Source organism: Podarcis erhardii, assembly GCF_964252035.2.
Source record: "Podarcis erhardii genome assembly, chromosome: 1".
Taxonomy (NCBI): domain Eukaryota; kingdom Metazoa; phylum Chordata; class Lepidosauria; order Squamata; family Lacertidae; genus Podarcis; species Podarcis erhardii.
This window is the reverse complement of record NC_138497.1, coordinates 29262660-29284288: the sequence shown is the minus strand read 5'-3', so window position 1 is coordinate 29284288 and position 21629 is coordinate 29262660. Positions and strand designations below refer to the sequence as shown.

General features: G+C 42.5%; 1 protein-coding gene and 1 long non-coding RNA gene across 23 annotated transcripts in view; one reads left to right on the top strand and one right to left on the bottom strand.

Moving 5' to 3' along the window:
• NRXN3 (neurexin 3) overlaps positions 1-21629 on the top strand; it is a 1212171-nt gene that overhangs the window by 535543 nt on the left and 654999 nt on the right. For 15 of the 19 annotated variants that reach the window (XM_081858018.1, XM_081858006.1, XM_081858000.1 and 12 more), the window contains 4 exons: positions 4130-4511; positions 4824-5014; positions 7105-7278; positions 14948-14974. In XM_081858018.1, coding sequence (XP_081714144.1) covers positions 4130-4511; positions 4824-5014; positions 7105-7278; positions 14948-14974 — 774 coding nt within the window. The remainder of the gene's footprint in view (positions 1-4129; positions 4512-4823; positions 5015-7104; positions 7279-14947; positions 14975-21629) is intronic. The other 4 variants (XM_081858001.1, XM_081857999.1, XM_081858020.1 and 1 more) reach the window with 1 other exon arrangement.
• LOC309344870 lies at positions 440-19852 on the bottom strand. 4 transcript variants are annotated; one of them, XR_014157914.1, is made up of 5 exons: positions 19751-19852; positions 14902-14967; positions 14202-14309; positions 9168-9273; positions 440-578 (listed from the first exon to the last, which is right to left on the bottom strand). It is a non-coding gene; the product is annotated as an uncharacterized lncRNA (long non-coding RNA). The 4 variants fall into 4 exon arrangements; XR_014157916.1 differs by lacking the exon at positions 440-578 and adding an exon at positions 19208-19389 and having other exon boundaries at positions 8589-9273; positions 19751-19836; XR_014157917.1 differs by lacking the exon at positions 440-578 and adding an exon at positions 17668-17773 and having other exon boundaries at positions 8589-9273; positions 19751-19836.

Below are 21629 nucleotides of genomic sequence, written 5' to 3'. Positions count from 1 at the left end.
CTAATAATCCTGTTCCCAGGTGGATGCCAATGTCCCTAACACTATGCTCACAGTGTAATGTGAAGCATAGAAACCCCAAATTATACAAGTAGCTTCCATGAAAAGAGGCACACGGAACATCTGAATCACATACACTTTATTAGCTTGGTGACAGGGATGCTCACTTCTCCACCATGGTGAACAAGGTAATCAGCCTCGGTAAACATCTGAATCAAGGGCAAAGACTCAGAATAATCCCATTTAACAACAGTGGTGGGAACAGGGGAACAGGAGAGGGTACCTGCTTCTGTGCTTATGTTTGTCATACTTCCTTGATAGGAATGATAATAAAAATAAAAATAAAAATAAATAAATAAATACTAATAATAACAATAATAATACATTTATTTGTACCCCGCCCATCAGAGGGGTTACAATGCAGCCAGTGGTGGTTTCCTACTACTGCACCTCTTAATTTCATTTGTAGTTCTGACATCCCAGACATTCCCTATTATCTTTTGTAACTGTTCTGAAGTTGGGAAGGAGGCTCAGAATTCCATAACTATTGGATTGTGCCCCATAGGATGTTTTCGTGTCATCTAGAAAAGATTTGAAACATAAAGTGGCCCAAATCCATCCTATTATTTCAAAGTATTGAATTTTTGCGGGAATATCTAGTAGAAACGTAAATTACTGGCTTTACATAAGATGATCCTGTGCACATGTTTAGGACTACAGTCTTCTACCTCAATGCTGGAAAAGTATCAGTGCTAAGTAGGGTGCAGTTCTGAGGCACAGCCGCTTGATGGCACACACTGCCTTGCACAGCCATGCTTGCTGGGGGGGGGGGGGGGGAATGCGTGCATGGAATTTAGAGTCCATAACTGTTAGCTTTATGAACGCAAATGTGAAATACTAAACCACTTTAAATTAATCTTACATATTGAAATATATAAGTTATTATTCATGCAAGTGAGGATATAAATAAACATTTACATGACATAGCCATGGGGGGCATCTGCATATTGATAAATAAACAGATATGCATGTGTAACAAAGCAGTGTCAAAATAGTTTCCTAAAATTTGTTGTGACCTTCTCTGGGTGAATGGTAAGTAAGAAATCTAAATAAATAAATAAATTTCCCCCTTGCAGAACAGTGTGGATTATATTTTCCTAGGGGAGTGGAAAATATATATATATATATTATTTGGGGGTGGGGTGGGGAATTATCCTGTGAAATGTTCGCTCCACTCTAGCATCTAACAATGAAGCCGTATAGTTTTGTGAGTGTGTTTGTGTGAATACTGTTGAAGTAATTTAATTAGAGCTTTTCTAGAAGCAAATAATTAAAGACCAGCATAGAGACATGCTATGCCCAAACTGAGAGGTAATTTGCCATCTGAAGTTAATGAGGCTGCTTTATCCATTTGCTTTCTTCTGCCTTGCCCCCGCCACATCACTGAGCAGGACCAAATGATAACCAAAATAACATCAGACAGTAGGGTAAAGCTATTTCTGCTTGTGAAAAGCAGCAGGATGACTCTCGAGCACATTATCATTCTTATGACTTCGTCATCACATTTCTTTCCTCCCTCCCTTCCTCTCTTCATCCCCTTGCCCTTGATAATTTAATTGACAATCCTCAGACTGGGAAGCAGGGAAATTTATTTCTAAAGTGTTTTTGAATTGTTTGCATCTGTAAGATCTGATTCTATACAGCAGAGACAGTGATCTACCCATGAGATTGACCAAAGTTGTAAAGTTGTTGAGCTTTTTTTTAGGGAGCCAAAGTTGTTTTGGGGTGGTGGTGGTCAGGGTCCCCCAAGTGACCACGAACCACGATCTACCACGGACCCCCACTATTGATCAGTAGATAGTGATCGACCTGTTGGACACCCCTGCTATACAGCAATGAGTTACTTTAAGTTAGGCTGAGTTTTGTAGGGAGTAGGCAGCCCCAGGGAACTCTTGATCCCTGTCCTTCACTTCAGCGTGGAGCATGGCACATTCCAAAATGTTAGACGGGTCTTTGGAGAAGTCTGTAACATGGAAGACCATTCATTCATATCCCACCGTTCCAGGAGCTGCACATCCTATTTTGCCTCCCAAAAGGAAAACAGGATGTGCCGACCTGCTGCCTCTGCCTCCCAATTTCAAGTGAGATCACACTGAAATTGTGCAAGACTTCACATGACTTTGGGCAGTGGTGGAAGTGGCAGGGCAGGCAAGGTATCTGCCAGGGTGCTGCCTATGGGGCTTCTGCTGCCTGAGGCAATTCCCTCAACCCACCTAATGGCTGTGCTGGCCCTGCACCCTTCCTCCAAGGAGAAAAATGGGCTAAATTTTATACTCTCAACAAACCTGTAAGGCGGGCTGAGAAGTAAGCCCTTTTCAGGCATTCAGGTTGGACCACATGAAGAGGCCAGCAGGAATGTATGTGGCAAGTCCTGCTCCCTTTATGATGATGCACTCCCTGGCCCAATATGTGATTGGCCTGTGCTTGAACAGGGCTGCCTCAATTGCACTTAATGCCATTCTGGTTTCCTGTCCCTGCAAAAGCAATTCCCTCAGATTAATGCCAGTTATGCCATACATCAGTGGGGATGAGGCTTGCTTCACACTGTCCTGCTTACCCCATCATTCATTGATATTAAACGCCTGAACAGCATTGTTGTGGCTGGCCCAATGAGCTGTGTGGAGATATGAGTCTGACCCTACTTTCCCAGAATCCACCAGCCAGCTGCTAATCCATCATTCATTGATATTAAACGCCTGAACAGCATTGTTGTGGCTGGCCCAATGAGCTGTGTGGAGATATGAGTCTGACCCTACTTTCCCAGAATCCACCAGCCAGCTGCTAATCCAGGCCTTATCTTCCCTTTGCTTACTGACTCCCCAAAGTCTGGTATTCCATATCTCTTAGTAGCTCAATGTTTGCCCAGTTTGCTTCAGGTTAAGAACAGTTTCAGGTTAAGAACGGACCTCCGGAACGAATTAAGTACTCAACCCGAGGTACCACTGTAATAAAAACCAGGAAGGAACTAAGTGATGCTAGACTTTCCTGTGGAACACAGGTATTAGCCTTCCCATGCAATGTCATGGGCTTATATTATTACTATATATTATTGGGAGTTAAGGTATGCTGTTTTTAAAATCGTGATACCATCCACAGCATACAGTGTAGCACTTCAGCTCAAGTAATAAATAGTGGATTGTGATGGCAAAACATACACAGGTTTTTCCGATGCAAATTTCAAGAATTGGCTGAGCTGTCATTAAGAACATGTCATTTCTAAAGGATTAAAGGAGTATTGTTGAATATTTGTGGAGGTTAATGTAAATGCAGGAGCACATTATAGATTGGGGCATTCACCACACAACACATTTTAATTTGTAAACTTGATTTTTTATGCTTATTAAAAATAGTGGCTTTCTGGTTCTGGTAGTTACAGCTGGTGATAGATATATGGAGCTCTGATGAGATTCCATTTCACTTTTAAGCTTGCCCAGGCTTTCATTGAGGTTATCTCTATAACAAGCCCTGGGAGACTTATTTCCAACCCAGTTTGGGCTGTGTGGAATAGGCAACACAGTACTCAGGTCTTTCATCCAGTTTGCAAAACTTTTCCGCCACCAAGAGTAAAGGGAAAGATCATTGGCAGCAGTAACATGCATACTACATTATAACTTATTTCCTTCCCTTTAAAAGTATTTATAAAGCTTCTAATGTTTTCTTTAAAATCTCTTAAGTGGTGTACAGTACAAAACAAATAATATCATTAAAGCAAAAATACCTCATAAAACTAATAAAGCATTAATATAAGAGCACATGGAAGCATAAAAAACTGCATTAAACACGAATTCAGGGAGTTGAAACACATAAAGCCAGGTCTGATCTTATGTAGTAGGGAAAGCCTGGAGAAAAAATATATATCTTTTCAAGATGCCTGAAGCAACTGATGGTGGCTGCTTCATGTATGGAAAAGGGAAGGACATTCCATAGTACAGAGGCAAGAACAGAAAATGGTCATTAGTACTGTATTAGAAACCTTAACCAAGAGTAATACCCTGGAGGCAGGCCTAATATTACCAGTCCTATTAGCTGCAGAACTTTTTTTCAGCTTTATTTACTGTTTTCTAATCCTCAGGTACTATGGTTGGTGACCACACCCGCTTGGAATTCCACAATATTGAGACTGGGATAATGACAGAGAAGCGTTATATCTCTGTCATTCCCTCCAGCTTCATTGGCCACCTCCAGAGCCTCATGTTCAATGGCCTTCTCTACATTGACTTGTGCAAGAATGGTGACATTGATTACTGTGAACTGAAAGCCCGCTTTGGGCTACGCAACATCATTGCGGACCCTGTCACCTTCAAGACCAAGAGCAGCTACTTGAGCTTGGCAACTTTGCAGGCCTACACCTCCATGCACCTCTTCTTCCAGTTCAAGACAACCTCTGCTGATGGCTTCATCCTTTTCAACAGTGGTGATGGAAATGATTTCATTGCAGTTGAGCTGGTCAAGGGGTAAGTAAGATATTATGTTGTCTCTGGGAGTAGGTTGGTCAATCCATGTAGGCAATTGTGCCGTCACAAGTCTGACTATAAATTCATATTCTTCTTTCTCTTGGGAAGGTAAGTTGGATAAAATATGATCTGTCCTGATGAAGCTTCTTATTGTGCTCTTTGACCATGGACAACTCATTAAGACCATCCCAAATTTTGGTTAGAAAATTAGAGCAGACTGTTGCAGATGTTTTGAATCTTTTTTTGTGTCTTAGCCATTAACTTATTTTCATTCTGGGCTTTCTTCTGAGTAGGCACTTGTGTTATTTGCAGGTATATACACTACGTGTTTGACCTTGGGAATGGACCTAATGTCATCAAAGGCAATAGTGACCGTCCTTTGAATGACAACCAGTGGCACAATGTAGTCATCTCCCGAGACAACAGCAACACCCACAGCCTAAAAGTGGACACCAGGGTTGTTACTCAGGTCATCAATGGTGCCAAAAACCTTGACCTTAAGGGTAAGTAACTGGATCTTACCAGATCAGGTAAAATATATTCTTTGTATTCATGATGCACCATTTTGCACCAGGTTTAATCCTTGGCAATTCCAGTCAAAAACAAATTAGGTGGTAGGTCTTGGAGAGACCTCCCACATTTAAAAGCCAGGTGCTATTTGGAATGGACAGTACTTTGCATATGCATTTCTTATCACTGTATTTTGATAAGTATTTTTTTGAGATGAGAACTGCATCCGAACCTTGCCTTGCACACTGTGAAACTTGGAGGGCAGCTAAATTCTTATCTGCATATTGGTCCAAGAGGTGCAGACTAGGTTAGTTCCTACTGGAATTCCCAAAGAAGAAATTCCTCAAGAAGACACACACACACAACTTCATACCACACAGCGCTCTACACATACATTACTAGTAGGGATGCAATTTTCTGAAAAGAATCATTTTTGAGTTTATCCACATGGATTTCTTCTTCTTCTAATTTTCATCTCATTTCTTGATCTAAATGAGAAGCAAGGTTTTTGTGTTCCGCTAAAGATACAAACAGTTACCATATATTGTACACATTATTATACGTATAATATTACATGTGCATTATACACATATACACTCCAGGTTACCCAAAGTAACCAGCACATAAATCTCCTTTATTGTAACTTGAATTCATTGATACAAGAGGCTACTCAGTATGGACAAAACACAAACAGGTTGGAACTACCATATTCTGTGTATAAATCCATTTAAAATTAATTCTTCCATTCCTAAATGCTAACGGGTGAAACAGAATAGTGGGCAAACCCCCTTTACTCTGGCATCTACTTGTAAGGCAGATTTTATATGGGAGAGCAGTGAATTGTGTGATCTCCCATCTGCAGTCTGAAATGCTCTAATTCAAGAACAGTTTTTACATGTGATGAGTTTTATTTCAGAATCCAAGCCTCAGTCTTTTAAAATGAATACAAGAACCTTAGAACTTTTCCACTGGGCTAAACATTCATGAATCTGTCTGTCACGAGTCCCGTCCCCCCCCTCACCAATGTGTGTCCTGTCCTCCAGTGGGTCTTTCAGGCCTTATAGATATGGCTAAAACTGTTAGTTGTATTTAGTGTACATAAATTTGGGTATATGTTGACAGTTGTCTTGATTCATATTTTGCATTTTCCTTCCTAGACTTATACGTTGAGTAAAATAGCTCTCTATTTCTATAACACAGTCATTTGTACTACTACTACTACTACTAATAATAATAAGTTATTTATTTATACCCCGCCCATCTGGGCAGCTCCCAACCAAATATTAAAATACAATACAATAAAAACTTCCCTAAACAGGGCTGCCTTCAGATGTCTTTTGAAAGCATGATAGTTGCTTATTCCCTTGACATCTGATGGGAGGGCGTTCCACAGGGCGGGTGCCACGACTGAGAAGAAAATAAAATCAGCAAGCTGTTCTTCTGTGGGCAGCTCTTCCCTCTATCTTTTCGCTGGTGCGTGTTTTGCTGTTTGTTTAGGAAACTTAAGAAGAAACACTTTCCAGGGCCAAAGGTGCTGAAGTTGACATGCCCAGAGTTCTCGTTTCAATGTCATGAAAGGTGCTTGGGGAGCCTGCACAAGGCTGCCTCTCCTGGGCTCACACACAAAGCTGCTTTGGCAGGGAAACCACAAATCTCAACAAGTGGATCCAAGAGGGCTTGTTAATGGAAGAGCTGATACGTCTTTGGGAGCAATTTGGTGCAACACGGTGGTGTATTGGTCAAAAAGTCACAGTTCCACAAAGCAACAGGCACTGCCGTGTGAAAAGAACATTCAATAATGGGACACTGTTATAGCATTATAATTGGGAAAACAAACCCAATATTCTCCATGTCTGAATGCATCCTAAGTGCTGGGCACACTGTGGGTTATATCCTGTGCTGCTGTTCCACTTGCAAAACAGGCATCCCCTTCCCCTTCCTTTCCCCCACAGTCACCCGTTCATGTGGGGAGAGGAGTGTGAGAGGAAGTCCCCTTGAGTGAGCAGAATACATTGGATGCAACCCCATAACTCCACTGTTTGCCTTAACCTTTTCCTCTGTCCTGTTGCTTGGTTCCCTCCAGGTGATCTTTACATTGCTGGCCTGGTTCAAGGAATGTACAGCAACCTCCCCAAGTTGGTAGCATCTCGCGATGGGTTTCAAGGCTGCCTGGCATCGGTGGACTTGAACGGGCGCCTGCCAGATCTTATTAACGATGCTCTTCACCGCAGCGGGCAGATTGAGCGTGGATGTGAAGGTACAGCCTACCTAAAATGCCATTCCTTCTCACACAGCCCTCCCTACCTCCATGCTGCTCTTTGCATTGCCACCACATATTTCCTTCATAGATGCTCGTTGTGACATTCCTCCTCCGTCGCCATCCACATTCAGCCTCCATGATTGTAACCAGCTTGGGTGTGCAAAAGAATTGAGAGGTGACTGTGAAACACTCCATGTTGTAATGTAGCTTTCCTTTTTGGGTACTGTGAGGTGCTGGTGGTGGTTGCTCGTGAGTAACCAGGCAGGACTCCGACCTGTCTTTTACAGGTTTTATTGGTGCAAACTATTTACAGTGCAGAACCACAAAGTTCATGTCCATCTCAGTCACTTGCAGATTCTGGGAGTGGCTCCTTCCAGTTTCTCCCCCAACATAAGAACTTAAGATACCCCAAATCTCCACCTCCCCTCCTTACGTTTCACCCCTCTGCACAAGCTGGGTGATGGAAACGGTGTGTCTGCCTCATGTCCAGCCGGGCTAGGGAGGCACTTGGGCTCTCAGTAGCATCTTCGAGCCCTCCCCTCGCTTGGCTGCCCTCTTCCCCCTCTGCTCCACTAGAGGTGTGGCTTTCCTCACCGCTGGACGAGGGACTGCTCCTCAGAAGCGTCGGAGGCTCTCTGTATTCCCCCTGCCTCCCTCTCCTGTTCCGATGGCAGTCCCCTGACATTCATGTTGTGTGTCTCTCCAGAATGGAAGATGCACAAACATTTAGGAGGTCCCCAACACAAAAGCAATCCACATAGAAATTGAGGTCATACAACACACATAAACATCAACTGGTGTGTTTTATTTCCCATCATAAAGTAGCAGCACGTGTGCTGGGGTGGAGCTGTCCTCCTGACACGACATTGCTGCAGCTCACCTGGGTGGTACTGGCTCAAGGCAGTGCTGAAGTCAGTACTGTGGAGGCACACCAGCAGAACCAATCCAATCCATGCTCCCACCAGTGTGTCTGCAGAACCACAACCTTCCCGCTGTCCTGCTCCACTGTTGCACAGGTAAGCTGCAGTGAAGGGTGGCTCGACCCTCCCAGGCTGGCCCCTACTGCCACCACTCCAGCTCTGATTAACTGCTAGGGTATAGTCATATGCCACAGTCCAGATCTGCACCTGAGCATCAAGCTTTTGATAGTCTCCTTAGCAAAGACATTGTCACTCTTTGAGACCAAGTTCTCTTTTACATCACATCCCTGGGATCAATTCACACATTGTGTCTATTACAGGGCGACAGCTGGAAATGCTTCTGCACTGTGAGTTGGTCAAAGAGAGCAATGACAGGGAGTAAAAGAAAAGAGGTCTTGAACATTACTTCCCTGATTATTCAGTTTTTCCTACGTATTTAAATCTCTCTGCATGCCAGGATTTTATAATCTGGTATAATCAAAAGTTCTTGAATCCTGCATTGGACTCCACAAGTTGCCGTACAGCACACAGTTACCTTTCATATTCTATAGAGTGCCAAATTATACCTTTTCTATGTCTCACCATTATTTTACTGGTCTGTTCCTGTATGTTTTCGGTAATCTCCCACTGGCCTTTCTGAGAGTCTGTGGATCCCACGGCCAGATTGACTGTGCTCCCCATCAGCAGTCTCAAATTTTATATGATTTTGGAATAAATGACATACTGCTTTGAGACAGTGTCTTTTTGTGCCGTGTTTTGATATAGAATGGTATAGAAAGAGAAATCTGGGTGATAAGGTTTTTGTGAAAACACTTGTCCTTGAATTGACAAAGGCTTATGAAGAAGGCAGGTAGGAGATAATCTCTCAGTATCAAACAAGAGAAACAGAACATCGCTGCCATTGCTGAGTCTTCAGAAAAAAGAAAATACACTTTGGGTGACATCCGGTGGTGTCAGTCCACTTACACAGTGGACTTCCACTTGCATAACTTGAGTTTCCCTCTCTTCTCCCCCACTGCAGTTTCTAGAGTGTTGGGAGACCCTAAGGGCACATTGGGGACTCAGGGACGTGCTGGTGGGAGGAGAAAGAAAGGGAAATATAATCATAGCCATTCATGTGATGTTGGACATTGCTTTTATGTTTAGAAGAGGCCCCCTTTTGCACTTAGGCTTTTTAAACAATCCTTTTAGTGGCTCACAACATTTTCTTTTGAGAGATGGGTCCCTGTAAGAGTCTTAGAATAGTTTCTGGCTGCTCACAATGAGTGTTTAATATTCTTAAATATATATAATTTTATGGAAGACTGATTACTTAACTTTCTGGCACTGGGAGGATTTCAGATATCCTCCTGGTTGCCCAATTTCCTTTTTAATTGATATTAACCATATTTAAAAAGACAAGCACAGCTCAAAGTGGCAGAGTTCATAGCTCAGAGGTGGAATGCTTGTTTTTACATATATGAGGTCTCAGGTTCAGTCAGGGACAACTTCAATTCAAAAGTTTCAAGCAGTAACTTTGGGAAAGACCTTTGCCTTGGACCCCCACCAGTCAGCACGGATCAGCCTACCCCAATCTGATGTTTTGGACTACATCTTCCATCAGGCTCAGCCAGCATGGCATATGATCAGGGGCAGTGGGACTTACAGCCCAAAATACCTGGAGTGCACCAGGTTGGGGAAGACCGATGTGAATATAGTGTAGTAGATGGACCATTGATCTCGTTCTGTATAAGATTGCTCCTTGTGTCTTTTAAGCTCTGCTCAGTAATATTACACTGAATCTTAAAGAATAAAGAGAACAGCTAGTGAAGGTGACAGCATAGATGAGGAAAAATCACCACCTAATGCATAAATTGTCAGATCCAGTACTATGGGGGGAAAGGACATTTTAGAGGAATGTTGTGCATAGCCCAGCCTGGGTTTAAATCTTTAGCTGAAAATTTGAGATATAAATTAAGGAAGAACTGAGTTTGTGGATGGTCCTTTGGATTTGAATTCATTGTACAATGCCTTTTTTCAGCAGTTGACACAGAAGCTTTTGGCAGCTACTTCCTTATCCTGTTAAATGTTTGATCAGTGCTTTGCAGGCAGCTCTGATGCTCCTGTAAAGGTATTTTAGCAAAGCCAAGGGCTTTGTTGCATCCAGCTGTGAGGAATCCAAGTCTTAGCTGGTGGTTATCACACAGCCCTTAGGTATTCAGCTGTGGGATGACATAATCCTCACGAGTGGCATTTAAGGCAGAAAGGCTGTATCAAATCATAACATTCTTGGCATTAGTTATATAAAAACCTGAGCACTCTCAGCCGCATAAGAAAATGACTTGGTCACAACAGGCACACCATATTAGCAGAAGCGGTTATAGCAAAGAAGATTGCTTGACCAGCAGTTTATTGTAGGAACATAGGAACCTGCCTTATGCAGAATTCATCCAGCCCAGTAGTGTCCAAGCCAAATGGTATGAGATGCCAGGGATTTCAAACGCACTCATCTAAGGTCTATGTTTCCTTTTGTGAATGATGCACAGCAGAGACTGTGGTGTCTTTATGATATATATACAACCTGAACCTACAAGGGAGGGGATCAAATTATCACACTCCAAGAGGGTCCTGTTTCTCTCATGGCTGGGAGCCCACATTGTGCTCCAACACCCCCTCCCCAGCTCACTGCATTTAGTAGGTGGACAGTTCCACGTGCCCTCAAAATCCTAAACCTTCTGCTCTCCTTTTGTCTCTGTTTACTATCTCAGAGCTCAGGAAGAGGCTTCTCCCACTCTCTGGTTGGCTCAGAGTCTTTCCTTTGTTGATAGCCCATCTCTCTGACCTTGTTCCCTGCTAATGGCCTACCTTCTCCCAGGCAGCTTCCTGCACATGGGAAAAACTGGTTGGGCCTATACTTTGACACTGCTAAATTCAGTGCTTGGCAGCCCATCGTAAGACACCAAGCACTGATTAAACTCCAACACCCGTTAGACTCAGCACCCATTTGACCCAGAGATTTAGGGGAGTCAACACACCCATAAAAGCAGCATCTACACTGACTAGCAATCATTTTGCAAGGTTTCAGAATGAAGTCTCTCTCCCAGCTCTACCTGCAAATTTTGGGGATTGAACCTGGGACCAGGCAATGTGGATGCTTTGCCATTGAGTTGCAGCCCTTCATTTGGGGCCATAGGGGCTTCTGGAATCACTATTTTATCTGGAAACAAGAGAGGGGAAGCTGGACCCATTTCATTTATGTATATACATAAGTATTTTAATAACTTAGATCCCGACTTTCTTCATTGAGATGCACCCCAGGCATCTCACATAAATAAATCAGATAAAAACATTCAACTCCTAAAATAAAATACTACAGGTGAAATGCAAAAAACTATCACAACATAGAAAACCAGCAGGAAATGACAGCAACCATATCTGTTGCTAACAGGAAAGTCTGAAGGAGCTGGATAAGAACAATAAATAATGCACAAAATAGCAACATAATTGGAAGCCACAAGTCAGATATTGCTACTTAAAAACAAACAAAAAAACATCTAAATGTCTGGTGGGAAAACTAGATATTTCTGTCAATGCAAAACATACACTGTGAAGAGGCCACATACATGTATCTGGGGAAGGCATGAAACAAATTTGGTGCTAACAAATTTGGCTTGTTCAAGTTAGCTATTTCAGAGTTAAGGTGCTCAATAAACCTTTTCTTTGCCCAGCTAAAAATTCACAAAATGTACAGGCACCACCATGCACAATTGTCCCCATATTGACAAATAACAGAGAAATTAGAAATCAAATTACAGCAGAACATAGGAAGCTTCCTTAATGCCAAGTCAGACCACTAGTTCACCTGGCTCAATACTGAATGCACTGACTGGCAGTGGCTCTCAAGGGGACATTTCCAGTCCTACCTGGAGCTGCTGTGGGTTGAACATGGACCCATCTGCCTACAAAGAAGGTGCTCTGTCACTGAGCTACCAGCTTTCTACCATCCTCAAATGTCTATTTGGAATACTTCAGTAACACAAGAGAAAGCAAGATCTTAAAATTCAAGAAAGAACTGGATCTTTTGAGTTCAGGACTTTGTGGCTTTTGAGAACAGCTCTGTAGAGAAATGAGCACCTTGCATGGGTTGTGCTGACATTTGTAGTTGGGGCCCTTGGAAGGAATGGAATCAATCTTCTTGCTGGCAAGAATAATATTACCTTTAAAATGGAAGAAGAAAAGCTTAGAAGACGAGATCTTTCTTCTCTTCAAAATAAACAAGCAAGCACCCACCCAGCCCTCCTCTGTTGATCTGACGGGTCAAGTGCAACTTACTGAGTCCATGGACATTGGTTTTAACAGCTGATAATCCCCTAGCAATTGTAGCATTGAATGAAGCCACTTTTAGATGATATCCTGAACAAAAAATGCAATGAACTAAGGCTTTCTGTAATGAGTAACTCGTGTGTGTGTGTGTGTGTGTGAGAGAGAGAGAGAGAGAGAGAGAGAGAGAAAGTGAGTGAGTGAGTCTCCATGTCTACTGCTTGTTTATGACTTCATTCTTATGTCATCCATCATTTGTTGCCTTTCCACCATCACTACCATCTCCATTGTGACCACCCTCCAGTCTTTAATGCACAAACTGTACTTCGGCAAATACAGCCTGCCCAGAGATATGATTTGTTCTCAGAGCAACAAAGTCATGAGTCACAAAGGGTAGCTATGAGAAACCAATCCCCCATTTTTTACTCAATCATCAGAACCCAACAAAGAACATTGACTTTCTCCAGAACACCACCATTATTGTGCCCAATATTAAAGTGTGGATGCAGATATTGATAACACTATATTATCTAAGATATACAGTATATCATGGTGGTGTTGCAGTATTCTCTCATCCTCTCCACTCATGCAAGGTGACTTTCTGAAGCAGGGAGCTTTCCAAATCCATGGAAGCTCCCTACATATGTTAGATCCATGATTTTCCAGGGGTTTTAAAATGCACAAAGTCTCTGTGGATACAAAAAGTCCCCCTTATCTTTCACCAGTTGGAAGGTGACTGAAATGGCAATTGCTGGGGAGAGGGGAGAGGCAAAGCTAGTCCACATTGGCCATGTTGGCTGGGGCTGTTGGGAGTTGGAGTCCAGCAACCTCTGGAGGGAACCATGTTGACTAGCTCTTGTGAAAATGCACAGAAGGCTTTTTGAGGATGGAGACCCCTGCCCCAGTTTTGCAATTTAGATTTAAGAGACCTTAATCTGTTCGGCAGTTGGTCTAGGGTTTGGCTCATAAGAGAATGTATTTTTGACTCTATACCACTGATTTGATCATTGGGCTAAATGGAAAAGGAAGACGTTATGGAGGTGGGGAGAATGCTATATTTCTCTTTCATTTTCAAAAGTCCCTTTAAAATATTCATCAATATACTTACCATAATTGTGTTGGTCAAGAGATGGAGAGAGAATAGTTTCAAAGGAGAAGTAATTGCCATTTCAAGGTTTTCATATATCGTCACAGCAACAAGTTTTTAAGCATTAGGAAGATTGCTCTCTATTGGCTGTTAAAAGTGTTAAATGTTACAGTGGTGGAAGGCATGGGAGAAATATTCCTTTGTAGTTACAGTACAAGCAAGGTCCTCTCAGCAGATCCCAATGAGAAGAAGGATCATCTTGGAACAGGTGGTCCTTTTAGTTTCCTGGGCTCAAACTATTTAGGGATTTTAAGGTGATTACCAGCATTTTGAATTGTGCCTGGTTTCAGTTAGGCTCAATTGCAGAAGGGGGGGGGGGAGGCAGCGGGAATGGAGTCATCTGATGTCAATAATGGGCAGGCACATTAGAAGCCTTGAAACTACCAATTTCTTAATAGTAAGGGAATATCTCTACATCATAAACTTTCTCGTTACACCCAGGAAAAGGTACAGTTGACAGGTGAGCAAAGATCTTCCTAGCGGCAGCTGCCACTTTACCATCTAGGAACAGAGTAGGATTCAGAGCATATGAAAGTGGACAGGGCAACATTCACCTGCATATTCAGTGACCGCCATCATGTTCACTTCCTCCAGAACACAGTGGATTCTGTAAGCAGGAGCCCGTAGATGAAGTCATCTTCCACAATTGGTGATTGTGCTATCTTACAAGGGAGAAAACGTTGCCATTTACATGGGACTGTCTATCTTGCTTTTAAAATAAAGAGAAATAAAAACTCATAGTGATAAAACCCAGTGAGGAGAGGTGATCTGAGGAAGGAGTCTTTTGTCTTTCCATTCTGGGTGTGCATATCACAGAGGGAAATACCCAGATTGGTTCACTGGCAGCCATATTGACTTAATTTGATTCCGATTGACTCTAGGCTTTTCTTGGGGAATAGGGAGGCTCCTCGCAGGAAATGAAACACTATTGTTTGCTGCTTCATTTATGAATATTGGTGAATCATGTGCCGTTAATGTTCCATCTGATGTTCTGTGCTTCAGAAATGTGTCTACTCTCCCCCCTCCCTAGTCTGTGCTATGTTGTCTGCTGTTTTGGATTGATGTTGTTCAGGTAGTGATGGACTGAGGCCCTTATGGCTGCCTCTCTCCTGATGTGTCTGTGTGTTGTCTTTGGTGGCGTCACCCCTCCCAAATCTCTTAAGTGTGCATAAGGGCTGTGCTGGTTATTCCAGTTGTTTTTTGTTTGTTTCTTTTTAGTGATGTTACCCCGGTTTTATCTGCCATTTTACTAACCTCTGGTTTATTGTTTTCGCTTTTTTCCATTCTTTTGCTAACAAAGTTGAGTTGACCAAAGCTGACCTGCAAGGTAGAGAAGGTTTTTGTTTCCATTGCCAGTTTGGACTGAAAGATGCCTTTTAATGTAACCTTTAGAGCCTTTTAATTATTATTATTATTATTATTATTATTATTATTATTTGATGCAGTCACATCTCTAAGCCAAATGGGTACAGCAAGCATTCCACAACCTGCTAGGTTGGAGAATGGGGTGGCAAGGATTTGGGGGAGAAATGTCTAGGTATGGTTTGGGGTAGCTTAAGAGGTTTGACTGTATCTCACTCTAAGAGTATCCATAACTGCACAGCTTGATTTCCTGAAATAAGGAGTTAACATAACAAAATATGGCACTGGATGTCTGGTTACCGAAATAAAAATGTGAATCAGTCCTTAGGAGGACTGAGAGGTTTATAGTCCAGTCTATACAGTAGAGAAGTGGGTGAAATGTGACCTCTTTGTGCTGTTCCATGCATTAGATCAGCTTTCAACAATCTGGTGCCCTCCAGACATTTTGAACTACACCTCCCAGACAGGCTGGGGCTGATAGGAGGTGTAGTACAAAATATTTAGAGAGCAGCAGGATGGCAAAGTCTGCATTGGATGAAATAGCCATTGGCAGGCACTGTAAAAAGTTTGTGCCCAGCTTCTTAAAGAGGAATCTAGTGATGTCATACCATACACAGTTATCAGTGCATGTTGGGTAACAAAGACACTGAAGGTTGTGGATGGAGAAAAGTCCAAAGTTGAAGAGTAGAATGGACTGCAGGAGACTGGAGCTGGGCAAGATGGATTTCATTAACTAAAATCAGAGGAAAAGCAAAGTAAAGAAGGTAATTTAATGTTGGTGGCTAATGAATGAAGCCAAAAGTTGTTCCTAAGATGTTTAAATGCTACCACCAGAAACCTTCTGTAATTGCTGTGCTGAGATGGTAAGCACAATCAAAAACTGGGTTTCTTCTGTTGGAATGGGTTTTGGAAAAACTTAAAGATAAGGGTGGGAAGGACAAGTTTTTCATGTTCACCTAAGATTTTCATTAAGACTCTCCTGGGGTGCATCAAACATATTTTCTTTAGATAAACACACATGAAGACTGGCAAGCATGAAGATCCTTGTGTATGTATTGAAACCAAAAGGCATAATTTAGATTATACTTGACCTTATCAAGTTACCATTTTGATTAATCATATTATAAGACTTGATAGAGATGACACAAAAGTCTAGACAACTAACAATTTTCCAGGAAAAGTCGGGGAGGGGGGGAAATGTACAGCAAAAAAAAATAGCAATATAAGGAAACCCAAGAGGTACAATGATGGAAGTAATTAAATCTAATATGCTAAAATAATTTTAAACCAAAGATGAATAATAATAATCAGGATAATAATCATAAAATGCAACAAAATTATTACTATTACTAATAATTATACACTGCTTTGTCAAAGCAGTTGACAGGGAGTTAACACAATAAAATCAAGAAAAAAATACAATCCTACTAAATGATGGAGAAAAAGAGAGAGATATTGGGATGCCAAGAAAGTCCCCATGATGTTGAAAAGGACTGTCGAAGAAAAGAATCTCTTTCATTTCCCTGGTTCCGACATGATGAGTGATGCTGCTAACATGAAAGTAACAGATTCCAAGAGATACATATTTGGTTTCGGAACATGTGCCAAGAAGCCACGTTTGGCCAGATTCCCAGATTTTCCCATCTTGTGTCCGTGCAATGATTTATCTGTTTGCAATGGACATAGATAATGATCTACACACAGGCTATATGCTATTTCCGATGTGTAAGTATGTTCTGTGTCTGAAATGGGTATTGCATGAGGTAGTCCTCAGAGCTGCAACTTGACCTAATTGGTCAGTTACAGCTGAGCTGTTATATAGGCTTCACATTCAAAAACCCTACACAATACTTGCTGTCAAGACCACTGCCCTTCAGAGCATTTACAAATTTCCATTACACTGTTTTAGGACCCCCACCTCTTTCCTATAAAACAGAGGAAATGTTTTTCTTCTTCTTCTGAGTCATTCTGAGTGCCAGACATTGTCATGCAGAGGTACCTTAATTTCAGGAAACCAATCTTTGCTGTATAGGTTTGGATATCTGAGTCCACGTGGAAACTTGAAACTCCCTTGAGATCTGAGGGGCTGTTTTCTGTGCTGCTGTGACCTGGACGATGGGGAGGTCTGGTGGAGAAAGACTTGCCCACTATACCTTTCTAACACTCCTCATTTTAATTGCCTTCCTTCCTTCCTTCCTTCCTTCCTTCCGTTTCCACTTCTGATGAGTGTTGTACACATCTCCTTTTTCTCACAAACTTAACTCCCCTCTTTGCTTTCCTTGCAATTATAAGATCCAGACATATTCCCTTTTATGCGGTTCACTTTGCCATGGGAGGGGCATCCCAGTTTACTCATCCTTTTACAGGCATGGCCTATGCAAAACTGTTATTGAGCGTTGTGAGGGGAAAGGGAGCGGAAAAAGGCAGGTATGTATCATTTTGTTGAATAGAGGGAGAAATCTGAAGTTTTATCTGGGGAATCATAACTAGACATTTTGAAACAAACACCTTTAGTTTCATCTACCCACCTGAGGACAGCCTGATTTTGATAAATGCTCATAAGCTTGTATAATGACCTGCCTCATTCTATTCTTGCTTATTTGGAAGTCAAACCACCAAGTTTGAATGTTGAAAAATACAACTGGGATCTGGAATTACCTTCCCTTACAGGGGTGTTCCTTTTAGGTCTTCTTTCTCCTTCTTGAGTCCCACCAGCCAGGAGTCACATTTTGGCTGACAACACAGTTCTGTGTGCTGCCCAAATCTGAGTATGTTATGATGTCATCAAGGGCAAAAAACACTGATTTTGAATTATGGCACTACTTTTTTGGACCAGTCACATTTATTTATTTAACAAAATGTATATATCACTTGATTGCAATAAAATCTCTTAAGTGATTTACAAGAAACAATAAAATTATCAATAAAAAACTATTAAAACATTTAAAGATAATTAGAAATTTATGTGCCACTTGGGTGCGCCAATTTTTGACTTTCCATAGGGCGCCATATTACGAATGATTACCAAAATCCGCTCCTGATTACAGCATTATGTAGCAAATAAGTTCTGGGTATCTGCTAATTTTACTTAAGGCAAACAAAGCCAGTTAAGTTATATAGTAAGTGTTAATTAAAACCCCCAAACCTTTTAGTTTGCCTCAGCCCTGTCCATCAAAGTTTGCATCTTTGGTCAACCAAAGGCATGAACTTAACTTTCCTTATCTGTTGGAAGACGCTTGTGCTTCCTTCCTCCTTATCATCACATTGCATAACAATCAAATGCACTCATGGACTGCTGAGTCACACTCCCGGACCGAGGGAGGGGGTGCGGTGGGTGCGGACCGCCCCGTGTGTCACCACTGAGGGGGGTGACAAAATGCCAGGCGGCACTCACCGCTGGGCCTGCAGCGTGCCTGAGCCACGCATCTCTCCTGGGAGAGACATGGTGGCTTGGGCGTGCACAGGCCCCTGCTCTGCCCAAACGGTCCTCCCGCTGCCTCCCTCCCCCCAGCTGTGGGGCGGCTGAGTGGGAGGAGGTAGGCAGACTCTGGAGGCCCTGCGGTGCACCCTACCCCTATGGGTGGCTCGCCCTGCCCCTGAGCGCGCTGCCCTAGGTGCCCTAGTGGCCTCCTCCACCACTGCATGCTCCATCCCTATTATTTACATTTTTCCAATCTTTAGAAAGTGCAAGGGACACCATATTTTTATAGGGTTGCATCCATTGATATGAGAGTGGAAAGTGAGTTTGTGCAATGGATCTTTCCCTTACCCTTCTCTCTCCTTTCAACACACACTACCTCCCAAAAAGATTCTCCCTTCAGAGATCAAGGTGGGTACTGACCAAATATTGTGCACTGTGTCATCCATGCCTGCTATGAGGCAGAGGGGAAAGGCCAAAATCAGGTGGAGGAACTCCACCCACTTTTAGATAATTTCCCCTAAACACACATTGGAGACCTAGAAGACACAGCTCACTATGCAGGTCTGCTTCACCTTTTGCAGAGGCTTTTTTTTGGGGGGGGGTGCTGAGAGATGAGGTAAAGACGACAATCCACTGAACAAGCTACCTTCCTCTTGTGCAATTTTGAAAACAGCATATACCTGTATAAGAGGTAATAATGAATAGGTGAGGCTTTTCTGGGCCAGGAGAGGGAGTAATAGAAAAAGTTTCATTTGCTGATTTGTGTTGATAACATACCAATTAATGTGCAGAGTCACTTCTCCTATCAAGTGCACATACTTTTGTAGGGATAATCGGTATAGACCAACAACTGTGCAGTAAATGCCACTTATTCTAGGCTGACAATCTTTCACTGGTTATTATTTTCTACTTCATTTGTGTTGGGGGGAGGGGGCTTCTAGAGAGCCAGTTCGTTTTTCCTAAAATGTGAAAGAAAATCCCCTTAAACAGAAAGAAAGAGATTTGGAGGCAGAGGTGGGGGAGAGAGATGGGTTGGATGGATTTAAATGATAACAACCAAACACTCTTTTCATAAATTAAAACCTATAAACAGACTCATCTGAAATCTATACTGGTGATTGCACAATTAAGTGTTAAAATTTTAAAGCTTTATTAAGCAGGCAGGATCTTGTTAAATGGCACCAGAAATGCCATGAATAGAAATGAAGCTTATGACACCTTGTGGAGAGCTTGAGAAAGATGTTACTCAGTGCCAATTCTCATTCCCTGTGCACATAAATTATGTATCCTATCTCCATTGCTTCTGCCCTCAGCTGTTACCTGATGGGTCATGTGCATGAAAACAGACTTCTTTGGCATCTAAAGCCCTGGTGGGCTCCTCTTGCTTTCTCCTCCATAATCCTCATTCCCTGTGACATCCCCTTGCCGTGGCCAAGATTCTAGTGTCACAGGCAGGGGAATTATGACATCAGCGAAGAACAGAAATAGCAGAAGAAAAATTCTCCACAAGAAGTCTAGTCCTCATGTGAAACTTCCTTGGGGAATGCCAAAGAGGTGAAGTGAGCATAATGATCCAGAAGCTCAACTTCTGTCCATCAAACAGGCTGTAACTAAATAAATCTGAGCCAGTTTGTATTTCCTGTTGGAAGTTAAAAGGCTCCAGCCTTAGAAAGGTGGCTCTGACCCATCTTGTAGCCCCTGGGACAGGGGGGGGGGAATGAAAACCCACTGTTTATTTCCCACTGTTTACTGCTGGACCAGAGCAAACAAGAACTGAGTTTTCTGTGGATTGGCCATTTGTTCCAATTCAGTGGTAAACAGTGGGTTTTCTTGGGGAAAGCTGCAGGACCTGTGCCTAGATGTCACAGAAGAAATCACAGGACAAAGGGAGGTGTGGATGAGCCCTCATTTAGGTTCACTTATTTCAGGCTTCCTCAAACTCGGCCCTCCAGATGTTTTTGCCCTACAACTCCCATGATCCCTAGCTAACAGGACCAGTGGTAAGGGATGATGGGAGCTGTAGTCTCAAAACATCTGGAGGGCTGAGTTTGAGGAAGCCTGACTTAATTCAATGGGTTTTCTCTGAGAAGAATTTAGTTGAAGTGAACCAGCTGGCAATAGTTGCTACCACTTAATTAAATTATGCATCCAGCTCCTTAAATAAAATAAAGGCCATGTGGATTTAATTTTAAGTTTGCAGAGTTGGTGTATTAAAGTACTATGTTTCCCTAGCATAACAGTTACACTTAAAACAGAACAAAAGCTCAATAGAGACCTAACATAGTTTAACCTCGGCATAAGCTTTGCACAAGCAAATTAGGATGAATGCTCCATAAACAGGTTGCTTGGAGAAGCCCATAGTTCATATGAGCTTATGCCATCTTTACTCCTCAGCCCACCTCACATAATCCTCCCTTAAATCCCATTGAGTTGTGAAATTATAACTTGCAAGGTACTAGAAGGAAAGCTGATCTAGTAGGATGAATCTGAGGTGGAGTCTCGTTTAGATTATCTTTGGACACTGCTTCCTCTTGGTCAGTGGTGTCAGTGTGTATGAATGTGGCCGTTAACTCCCTAGTAGAGGAGCCATGGAGAAAATGCTCATGTCAATAGAATCCAGCCAGAGAATGCCTGCTTTGAGTTCAATCAAACAAAGTATTCCCCCATAAAAGAGAAACAGGTGTGTTGTTTGTGAAAAGCGGCAAGAGGGTAAAATCCAAAAGCTGCTTCTCCTGTAAGCCTGGAGCCTCCTTTTTTTTGCTGCTGTCATAGCCCATCTCCCTAGATGAAATCACTCACAGGCACTGTGTTTGTAAGATGGTAGCACTGCCGTTGCAGCTGGGCAGATGGTAGCACTGTCGTTGCCTCCAGGTGTTCCTGAGGCTTGTTACACAGCAGCTCAAATCCTGACAGAAGCTCTGGGTTTGTATCTCCCCCTGCCCCTGGTGCGTTAATATCCTGAACCACTCCCATCCTGCTGATGCCACTCAGGCCAGCCTGTTGCCTGTCTGAACAGAAGGATGCAAGCTAGATAGCCATACACAGAGAGGCTTAAAGTGAAACCAGTCATGTTTCCCAGGCACTTGCATGCAAAAGGCTGATGTTTTCAAGCACAGCAGGACAACATGTTTCCCATTTTTGTTGCTTTGCTATGAGGTTGCTTTGAAGTGATGCCCTCGAGGAACACTGGAACATAGGG